At 37.7% G+C, this 12,019-nt stretch overlaps 1 protein-coding gene across 1 annotated transcript; it reads left to right on the top strand.

Annotated features, from left to right (window-relative positions):
* Positions 1–8,338: 8,338 nt before the first annotated feature.
* Positions 8,339–11,781, top strand: LOC138869359 (uncharacterized). Its single transcript, XM_070146972.1, has 5 exons — positions 8,339–9,321; positions 9,436–10,087; positions 10,167–11,050; positions 11,097–11,523; positions 11,635–11,781. Exons 1-5 carry the CDS (start codon positions 8,339–8,341, stop codon positions 11,779–11,781), a joined length of 3,093 nt encoding a protein of 1,030 aa, XP_070003073.1.
* The last annotated feature ends 238 nt before the right edge of the window (positions 11,782–12,019 follow it).

The raw sequence follows: 12,019 nt of genomic DNA, 5'->3' as shown, positions 1-12,019 counted from the left end.
AACTCATAGTTGATAGGTTTAGCTAGTTTAGCTTTTTCATCTTTCATTTTGGGGTAATAAGGAGTTCAGCAAGCAGAAACAGCAGCATCAGTAGTGAAATCACAGTTTCTCGGTAGCCCCAACTACCAAAGCTTCCAGAACTACATTGACCTGATTCCTTTATAGCCATGGATATATAGGCAACCTCCGAAGCAAGGTTCGGTCAGACTTTCTCCAAAAAAAATATTGCTTTGCATGGAGTTTCAAACGGGCAAAAATCACTTCGTATTTCCGAGTAAAGAGGGGCAGCTATGAGCATGTGATTTTTTCTCTATTCAAAATACTCATATAAAATCAAAGAAATAGATTTTTTCCCAATTATTTGCCATTTTATAGGATTTTTTGTAGGATTTTGTTAATTGTTTGCATTTTTGTGCACATTTAATTTTTATAAAAAATTATGAAAATGCCCCAAAAATGACAAAAATACATGTGTTGCATTTAGTTTTTTTTTTAATATTTTAGGATTAATTAGTTAATTAATTGCTTTATTAAAATGAAAATCACAAAAATTGGCTAATTTTTACATTTTTAGATTTTAATTTTGATCTAGTAATTTTTCTATTTTAATTTTAGATAAACTAATTGTTATAAATATTATAATTGGATAATTAGTTTAATTTTACAATTTAGAATAATTTAGAAATTTGTTTTAGGATTTTTAATTAAAGAAAAAAAGAAGAGATAACAAAGAAAAAAGGAAATAAGGAAGGAAATTGGGGAAAAAGGGTTTAATTTATTTTGAATTTCGGCCAAATGCCATGCCATGCCCGTCCAAAATCCAACTCGCTCCATACCAGTACTCGGTCCACGCCCTTCCCTTCAAAAAATGACCCCGTATCACCCCTTTTTATAATAGCCATTGATCATCGTGGATCTAACGGCTGAGAAGTAATTAGCCCATTACTATAATACTGTCCGAACAAGGCCCCCCCCCCCATCGAACCCCCTTTCGTTTCACCGTCTTCATCCCTAAGTGAATCAAACCCTAGCCGCCCTTATACCCCACGCCGCCTCCGCTGCTGACCACCCACCAGAAATCGCCTCACGGCGGTGCCGGTGCTCCAAATCGCTCCAAATTAACATACTTTGATCCTGAGCCCTTTCCCAACACAATCCCACTATCAGCTTTCCTAAAATCCCCACCTAAATCCACCAATTTCAGATCCGAGATACAAGCCTAAAAACCCTAGTTCACCCAAATCATCCCAAAATCACACCCCACACTCCTCACACCCCTCTGAACACTAAACTACAGTCAATTCACCAAAATTCCCCTTACATTTCCCCAAATCTTAACTTCGAATATCTTGAACCCTAGTTTTTCCCCTCTTTTGATTTTTTTCGGTGAACTTGTGTTTAATTGAACCCAAAATCTCCATTAGTCGACTGTTCTTGTTGAGAACAGTCGATTAATGGTAGTTTAAGTTCATTTCACACCTTTGAGGTTCGATCGAATCCCTGACTGGTCCGGATTTGGAATGAGTTCTGGTAATTCTTTTGCTCCTATTTTCTCCTTTCCTCTTTTGATTATCCCGTTCATCTCCTTTCTTTTGTTTTTGTTTTTTCAGTTGTTAGCCGCATGTTTTAGGTTCTTATTTTCTTTTGTTCAGAATTGCCTTGTTTGTTTATTTTTGCATCTGGTAATTAGATCAGTCAAAAGTATGTTAAAATTTCATCATCTAAAGTTTAATTTCAATTTAATAAACTTAGTTTAATTAGGGTTCATATTTAGGTTCGATACATGAAATGATTCTGCTTTTTCTTCCACTTTTCTATTTTAGTTTCAGTATTTGTTTAGGATCATTTTTAGTCTATCTTTGCAGTTCCATTTTAATTTTTGTTTGATTATTGTATAGATGCATTAGTCGTTTAAATCATTTTTGTTTAGGTTTAATTAGATAGGCATTTTTTATTTACTGATTAGCTTAATATTAGGTTTAAATTGCATCATCATGTTTTTGTTTGTCACTTAGAGTTTAATTTTGAATCATTGTTTGTTCTTGATTTTATTGGTCTTGATCCGTAAATCATTAGAAACCTATAGGAAGCCTAATTAGAACTTCTTCTCTGAGTTATGTAATCAAACATCTCAAGTGCCAAGATTGTTCATAGCTTTCCCTCATATCTAGGTGTGTAAAAGTTCCCTAAGGACCTCAAGGGATCCCGGGCAGTGCTCACACCCAGATTTCATAGCCTAGACATATTAAGTGCAATGTAGAAAGGCCAACTTTCATGTGTCCAAGTTCAGAGGTTGCTCAAGAGTCCCAAGGCAAGGCTCGCACAAAAGGGGCAGAACCTAGTATTCTAAGAGTATAGTGAAAGTGCAGAACACATGTTTGAATGGAGTTTGTTAAAAACTGCACTGATAGGTCCATTTTGAAAGCAATCAGTAACAGAGTTGATTGAAAACAGTTGTAGTAGTAAACAGAACTCAAACACCTTAAGATGGGATCACACACAGAATCAGTAGTCACATAGAGGTCAAGGGATTTGGGGATGCACAGACATTTGACTGTAAACACATAACCCCAGCAAGGGTCCTAGGACTGGTTTGGACATGCTCAACAATAGTTAGTACTGGCATAGTCGCAAACCAGTTAGAAAGAACATAAACACATGGAAGGGATAAGGATTTGGGATTCTTAAGATAGTAAGTACACAACAAGTGATTGACAAAGCATGCTTTGAAACACACATAAGGGGATGCATTAATTTAAAGGGCAAGGAAGGAATAATAGAATGCTAGTAATGTAACTCAACTGCAAGTTTCGCATTAGAACCACAAGTAGAAGTAGACAATAAGAGAAGCGTGTTGTTTTTGAGGCTTTAAAATTAAACTAGGACATACCTATTGAGAAAGCAAAGTGCAGAAAGGTAAAGCAAGTAGAATTCCACAGTCTAGCCTTGGCTTTCAGCCATCTAGACAAGTAGTAGTACAAGTGGTAGAGAAAGAAGAGAGAGTTTGAGTGTGTATGTGTGTGTTCTGAACTAATTTGTTTGTGTGTTTAAAGAAAAGAGGGTAGAGTATTTATAGCTTTGAAAAATTGGTAGAAAATAAGGAAACAAGTAAAGGCTTAGCATAAATATGAAAGTAATCACAATTAGAATCCCATTAATACATCCCCTTTAAACAAGGAATTATAGCCTAACGGATACTAACAAGGATAAGTTAAGGAAAAATATCAGTTTTAAGAAAGATTGATTTTGTGCCATATAATAGGTAGTAAAAGTTTAGAATATATAACTGAGTCTAAGTACATAATATACTTAATTTGAGGAAAGGATTCACCAAGAATAAAGCACCACAGTAAATAAAGGAATGGAATCAATCAACTAAAAGAATGATTAAAATTTATGGGTTTAAAAGAAAACCTTGCAATCAAACCGTAATTTAAGGAAATCAGGATCAATCAAGAGGGAGTCACGATTTTGCACTTCGACATATAAATAGAGAAGAATGAAAAGGCATATCATACATGCAAGGACAGCCATATTGACAAAAGGAAGCAAACTAGATGAACACAAACATACAGAAGTGACATGAGTAGGCTAAAGACTTAGTGGTAAAAGAACCACTCGAATCATGATAATCAAAAAGTCAAGTAGTCATGGCTAACACATACAACCAGAGTGAAAAACAAAACTAACTGGTAAAGAAGGTCGGAAACAAGTAAAGAAAGTCTTTAAACTCACAGTCATAAGTGAAGAAAATCTTTAAGAATTTAGGGTTTTAACAGAGCTGAGTTAAAAAGTGGTGAGAACTCAGAATCAGTCAAGATAAACAAAGAAAAGGATCTAACCATAAAAAACTCAATCAAAACAGGTATACATGCAAAATATACAAAGGCAGTTCCAGGACCCCGGATAGAACCAAAAATACCTAGGGTTTTCAACACGATGAACCAGGTAGAGGCAAACATAACCAAACTGTTTAAACATAGTAAAATCATATGACAATATGGAAAATCAGAGGATAAGTCTTTTTTTAAAAAAAAAAAGAGGTTAAGAAAACCCTAATCTTGAAGACGGAATCTCTTCCCTAAACCCCCAAAAAAGAGAAGGAATCTCTGCCTTCTCTCTAGGAAGAGAAGGAATAGTAATTTTGTCATCATTTTCCAGTCATAACTCCAAGATCCGGTGGTGGAACTAACCAAACTTGGTGTCAAAAGATACATAATTTCCTTACGAATAATACCCAATTGGTTTCAACTTCAGATCTATAGTCAATTTTTGTAAATCTTAATTTCATTTTCACCAGTTATTGTAGCAGACAGTGTTCTTCATTCAATTTCAGCGATTCAGCTAATTCCAGCGCTACTTTTCAGCACAACAGCTTGTTTTGATAACGTGAAAGTGTTCTCTTCTCTTCTAAGATTGGTTTGAATTCTAAGCTTCATTTTAAGTCGAAATTACTGTTTTTTACAGTTTGGACTGTGAAATTGGATTCGTAGCCATAAGCAGTAAGTAACGTGAATCTAATTCGAATTACAGTAGCATCGTTTTCTTGCAAAGCTGATGCACCTTTGTCATGTAATTAAAGTGCTAAAGAATTACAACTGTAATGGACACACAGGCAGGTGGCCAGCCACCTTTTGTGGCTGCGCTGCCTACCCAACCTCCTCCAAACATTGCACAAAAATCAGGGAACACAAATAACAACAAATAGCCGATGGATTACTCCAAAATTCTGAAACCTTGCACTTTAAATGCTGCAATGCATGAGCAACAGGAAGTTGAGCAAATTCCCATTCGTCCACCTACAATATTGAATGGAGAGCATTTTATTCAGTTCGCAGAAGTAGAAAGGATAGATATCATCGAAGGATTACAATATGCAATAGTTGGTAAATGTTCTTATGGCAGCACAGAAATTCAACAACTGCGTAAGTTAATACCAATTTAATGCGGAATTAAAGGTGGGTGTAACATTGGATTTCTAAGGGATAGGCACATTTTGATTAGAATGACGTTAAGGCAGGATTATCTTCATTTCTCATCAAAAACTCATTACATAAAGGACAGGGATGGCTATCAATATCAGTTTAGGCCATTGATTTATGACTCAAAGTTTAGAGCAGATGAAGAAACACCCAAGGCAATGGCTTGGATTTCATTCCCAGGTCTATTGCCAACCTTTTTGTGAAGGAATGTCTATTTTCTCTAGCTACAGCAGTAGGTAAACCTATGCATCTAGACATGGCAACAATTAATAAAACTAGACCTAGTTGTGCTAGGGTGAAGGTACTAGTTGATCTACTTGCAGATGTGCCTAAAAAGGTGAGGATGGACATATTCAATGATGCTAAAGGAACAACAAGAACTGAATGGGTGAGAATTCAATATGACATGCTGCCTAAATATTGTAGACATTGTAAACTTCAAGGGCATGATCAATTTGAATGTTGGAGGATACACCCTGAACTATATGTGGAGAAGGAGAATGCTAACCAAGCAGATACAGCTAAGAAGCAGGACATAGGGAACTCACAGCCTATAATGATTTTATCTAGTGGAAAGGTCGTAGGTAATGTGAATGTTACAGCAAAAGAGCAATGGAAGGAATTGAAGGACAACAGAGTTAGAAATGTAGTAAATCAAAATACTAGTCTCAATAATAATGGAACGGAGATGGAACCAGCTAAGCAGCTTGAAAACAATCAGAACAATGAGGGTACAAGTACTGTAGATAGACAAGCAGGAGCACAAAGCAACAGTGGTAAGGAATTGGTGGCAGTAGACAATGAAGATAATGATCATGTTCAAGTAGCTAACAAGTTTGCAATATTACAAGGGATGGATGAAGAGGAAGAACCTGTTAATCAATTGGCAATGGTGGCAGCTAATGCAGCAACAAATAGTCCAGCAGTTCATAACCAAGCATCTACAAAGCAAAAATCAAAACATATGGTCAATAATGAGAGAAAGCTAAATCCAGCAGCACAAGCTTTTCATCTTAACTCATTGGGGATTGGTTGGACTAATGGTCTAGTCAATGGAAAGGAGGCATCAAAAGCAAAAAAAGATACTGCATAATGGGTAGAAAGATGTTTCAAGGATAAAACAGGAGATGGAATAGTTAAGATCAATACATCATGCCAGGAAATCCCATCACAAGATACATTAGTGAACAAGGAACTTAATAAAACTCCAATTTCTCAAGAAGAAGGGTCAAAATCATCTACATTTAAAGAAAGAGTGCAAGGCTGTGGAGGCAGGCTATGGGATGCACAAAGGGAATAGGATTCAGAGGAGAACGAAGTACCACTAGGAGCACAAGCTGATGATGAACCAATTGAGAAGGACAAAGAAGAAGATGAGCAAAGTGTAAATGAGCAAAGTGTAAATGGAGAGCCCCATGCCAATGACAACAATACAACTGGTAATTTTTTAATAATGGGAGGATCAAAATGTTGAGCACAACAATAATTATCAGATAGCAGAAGTCACAGAAATTAGAAACTATGAAGGAAGAGTCCCAGAGGTAAATGATCCTGGAGGAACAGAAGATGATAAACTTCAGAAACCACAAGAAGACCCATAAGGACACAACACAACAGAGAAGGAGAAACAGCCAAAACAAAAAACAGAAATAGTAAATGTTACTGTTACATTGGAGAAAAAGCAGTTGCAGCTGTTAAAAAGAGGAGAAGAGAAGGCCTTGGTCCCTAAAAAGAATGCATTTGGAGCTACATCAGGAGGGAAGGAAGACAATGAAGAAGGAGAAGAACCTGGTAGATCAGGATACGACATGGATCAAGAATCAACTACCCAACGCCTTATGAATGTTGCAAGGCAAGGTGACTTATCACCTACGCAAGTGGAAAAGGCAAAATCAGCAGCAAAAGGTAAGAAGAAGCAACAAAAAGATAATTTTGCAGCCCCAAAAGCTGGGGTACACACAAGGAGAACACTAACTAAATCCAACAATCAGTGATGAATGCTCTCATTTGGAATATAAGGCCAGTCAACACATAGCAGGCCTTTGAAAGGTTGAAAAAAATGAATAGGCAAAATCACTATGAATTTGTAGGATTAATGGAGCCAAAGCAACAAGCAAAAAAACTGGAAAGGTGCATAAACAAGATAGGACTTGCACAGGCAATTTCAAATGTTTCAAACAAGATCTGGGCTTTCATAGATGAGATATTTGAGGTAACTGTTATGTACAATATGGTGCAACAATTAACACTACGATTGTTTCATACTGAATCGCATATGGAGTTTGTCCTAACATTGATATATGCTAAATGTGATGCAATTGAGAGGATAGAATTATGGGATTCATTATATGCAATGGCAAGGGATATGGATGCACCATGGCTTGTAGGAGTTGATTTCAATGTAATATGGGACGAAGAAGAGAAGTTTGGTGGGTTACCTGTGTCATTGAATGAAATTGATGATTTTCGACACTGCGTCAACACTTGCAATCTCTTCGACCTTGGATTTAAAGGAAGCATATTTACATGGTGGAATGGGAGAGAAGAGGAAGACTGTATATTCAAAAGGCTAGACAGATGCTTGGCCAATGTTGAGTTCCAACAAACATTTCCAGGAATAGAGGTGCAATATTTGTCAAAGACTGGTTCTGATCACAGTCCAATGTATCTGAAGTGTGATATTGAGACTCCACCAATAAAAAGACTTTTAAGTTCTTGAATTTTTAGGTGGAACATGCGACTTTTAAAGATGTGGTGAAAGAGAATTGGACAGCTGATTTTAGTGCAAATCCTTATATTCTTTATAATCACAAGTTAAAAAAATTAAAGAAGGCCCTTTCATTGTGGAGTAAGGCTACATTTGGAGATATTTTCCAAATGATAGCAAGCATGGAGGAGGTAGTGATGGTTCATGAAGCAGAATTTGAAGAAAATCCTACAGGGATGAACAGGGAAAGGCTACAAAAGGTTCAAGCAGAATTGATCAAATGTCTTGCACTAGAGGAGAAATATTGGCAATAAAAGGCAGACATGACTTGGTTCAAGGAAGGGGATAGGAACACTAAGTTCTTCCACGCACAAGTGAGAGGTAGGAGGAAGAGACTTCAGCTTAACAGAATCCAAAATAGTGGAGGAACCTGGATTGAAGAAGAACAAGAAATTGCAGAAGAGGCTATCAAATTCTATGAGGATCAGTTCATAGAAGCAGCTACTCCTTCATCATTTGATATCATAGAGCATGTTCCTAATCTGATTAACACTGAGCAGAATGCATAATTGATTAAGCAGCCAACAAAAGAGGAGGTTAAAGTGGCAGTACTTGGACTTAATGGTGATAGTGCTGGGGGCCAGATGGTATGACAGGCAAATTCTATCATTCTTGTTGGGACATAATAGGGGATGACCTGTACGACATAGTGAGGGATTTTTTCAATGGTCATGAGCTACCCAAGTATGTAACACACACCAACCTAGTTCTGCTACCAAAGAAAAAAGAAGTTACCACTTTTTCTGATTTAAGACCAATAAGCCTCAGTAATTTTTCAAATAAGGTTATATCGAGGGTGGTACATGAAAGGCTAGTGAAATTTCTCCCAATTCTGATATCGGAGGAACAGTCAGGTTTTGTTAAGGGAAGGAATATAGTAGAAAACATCCTTCTAACTAAGGAGATAGTGACTAACATTAAGCTTAGAACTAAGGCTGGACCTAACGTTATCCTGAAGCTAGATATGACCAAAGCTTATGATAGATTATCTTGGCTATTCCTAACCAAGGTACTGAGAAAGATGGGATTCACAGAAAGGTTGATAGGGATTGTCTTTGGATTAGTTTCAAACAATTGGTATTCTATTCTAATCAATGGTCAAGCTCATGGGTTCTTTAAGTCCTCAAGGGGAGTAAAACAAGGTGATCCTGTATCTCCAACTTTGTTTATCTTGGCAGCAGAAGCATTATCTAGGGGTCTCAATGCACTACATACTAACCTGTATTTTTGTGGATTTGGGATGCCAAAGTTGAGTCCAAAGATCAATCATTTGGCATATGCATATGACATGATTATTTTCTCATCGTCAGATGAAACATCTCTGATGCTGATTATACAAGTGCTGAATGCATATGAAGTTGCATCTGGGCAGCTTGTTAACAAGACCAAATCAGCTGTGTACCTGCATTATTTAACAGACATGGAAGTGGTCAGCAAGGTGGAAAGGATCACAGTCATTCATAGGAATGATTTTCCTATCATATATCTAGGTTGTCCTATATTTTATGCAATGAGAAAGCTTGAATACTATCAGACCCTAATTACTAAGGTAATGGACAAACTGCAATTATGGTAGGGTAAGTTATTATCAGTAGGGGGCAGGGCAGTTCTCATATCGCATGTACTGCAAAGCATGCCTATGCATTTATTATCAGCTGTAAACCCTCCAAATTATGTGATAAATAGGTTGCACAAATTGTTTGCTCAGTTTTTCTGGAGCAGCTCTGTAGGAGGAACTAGTAGGCATTGGGCTTCATGGAATACCTTATGCATGCCAGTTGAGGAAGGAGGAATAGGTTTCAGGTCACTGCATGATGTAGCAAAGACATTATTCAGCAAGTTGTGGTGGAATTTCAGAACAAAACCAAGCCTATGGAGCTCGTTCGTATGTCAGAAATACTGTAAGAAAATGAATTCTGTAATTGTTCCATGGAAAAGGGGGTCTCACATTTGGAGAAAAATGTTGGAATGCAGAGATCTGATTGAACATCAAATCTTTTGGCAAACAAAAAGGGGATCCTCACTATTTTGGTTTGAAAACTGGACAGGTCTTGGGGAACTATATTTTTTAGTTCCTCAGGACTTTGGCATTGATGAAACTCTACAAAATGTACATGATGTTACCTTAGATGGTGAGTGGGATGTGGACAGGCTATTTGAAATGCTTCCTCAAGACATATCAGTACACATTCTGGAGAAAGTCAAACCACCTTCACCTCAGCAGGTTCTTGACATGCCTTGTTGGATGCTGGAAACAAGAGGATATTTCAGTGTTAAGTCAGCATGGGATTATACGAGAAGAAGAGACGAACCAAGAACAGCTTATAGGATGATTTGGGTAAAGGGACTGCCTTTTAAAATAACATTTTTCATGTGGAAAACAAAGCTACCTTTAGATGATTTCTTGAAAAGGGTAGGCTACTGCATGCCATCAAAATGTTGGTGTTATGTACAGCCAAACGAGGAATCTCTTCACCACTGTTTTTAGATCAGAAACTGCAAAGACAACTTGGAAGTATTTTCTATCGAGGGCAGGAATAGCTGTGGAGGAATTAACATTGCACCAAGTAATCACAAAATGTTGGACTGCAAATGTGTGTTTAAGGCTCAAACCAGGAATGCAAGCACTCCCCTCATGTGTAGTCTGGGAACTCTGGAAAAGAAGAAATAGTATGAAGTATGGTGATGCTGTGACAACTAGCAGGGTGATTTATCAAGTTTCATCAAATCTCCAGGCATTGGTGAAAGTGAGAAAGCCTGGGATGGACATGGTACCTCACAAATGGCATTATCTATTAGCTATGATGGAAAATTTCACTCCTAAACTTAAGGTTACCAAAGTCATGTGGGAATTTCCAAGTGCAGGATGGCTAAAATTTAATACGGATGGTGCATCGAGGGGAAATCCAGGCAGGAGCTCAATAGGTTTTTGTATAAGAAATGAAAATGGTGACATAGTCAAGTCAGTAGGGAAGGAGATTGAGGAGACAACAAACACAGTAGCTGAAGCAAAGGCCATGGTAGAAGCACTAAGGTTCTGCAGATTTCAACAATACTCTCATGTATGGATTCAAACTGACTCAATGTTATTAAAAAAGATAATGGATGGGATCTGGAAACCACCATGGATCATATCTGAGCAGGTTGAGGAAATGATGCAACTAATAAATGGGGGAAATTACACAGTTACTCATATTCATAGGGAGGGCAACAAGCTAGCAGATCATTTGGCTAATTATGCTTTAGATCATGGAGAAATAGAATGCCAACAATTCTGGCATCTAGATGCACAAGGAAGGAGGTTAGTTAATGAAGATAAACTGCAATGTCCAAGTCTAAGGGTGAAGGTGGACAGGAGATAAGAAGCAAAGAGAAAAGGAAGAGCATTCAATCCAATGGGAGGACATTAAAGCAGGTGCAAAAGGGTTTAAAGAAAAATGGAATGGATTGATACTTCCATGTGTGTTATGGAGAACATGCGATTCTCCTCAAAATGGGGGCATGGAAAAACATGATGGGCATGTCAAGTTCTTGACACAAATAGATGCCAATTCGTTTGGAGTTTGCACCAACATGCTAGGGAATTTCGAGGATTTGCAGGTTTATAATTGTTTAATGCTGGAAGATGAAGGGCACTCGAGAACTGGTCAAACCAGTGGAACAAACATCAGCATGCGTGTTGGAAACATAAGACAAACCAATTGCTCGACAAAAGCTGGAAGCTCACGTTCTACAGATTCAATACTAAAAAGGAGTTCTCGAGGCTATCAAAAGGCATAGAAGCGTGCATGAAGTTCCAAAAAGAAGAGGCTTTAGGATTCCACATTCAAATGTTCAAGCATGCCTCACAATTGGACCATATGCAATGCCTGTTGATTGTTAAAGCTTATGCTGGAGCGAGCTTTTCAAGCAAAAGATTGCAGCAAACGAGGAGCAACATTTGCGTTGGGATATTATTTTAAAGCATTTGCTCATTGGGACATATTGCAAAGCATGCTGCTTGTTACAGATGCTGCTGGAGCACGCTGTTAAACATTGCAGCCCACGAGGAGTAGCTCCTTTAAATGCACGCATGCTGGGATGAGCATCACTTTTGAAGGAAACAAGAATGCATGAGCATGGGGATTAAAACGCACGCCTGTATTTTTTAACGAGAGATCTGGAGCAAAACAATAGGCAGCACCACTTTATCTTGGGACTTTGAATCGAGGGACTAAGTCACGCAAGCAGAGATGAAATGAACAATATTAGAAATGCCAAGCAGGCGTTG

The sequence above is a fragment of the Nicotiana sylvestris genome, chromosome 5 (assembly GCF_000393655.2).
Source record: "Nicotiana sylvestris chromosome 5, ASM39365v2, whole genome shotgun sequence".
NCBI classification, from domain to species: Eukaryota; Viridiplantae; Streptophyta; class Magnoliopsida; order Solanales; family Solanaceae; genus Nicotiana; species Nicotiana sylvestris.
This window is presented reverse-complemented; position numbering and strand designations above follow the sequence as displayed.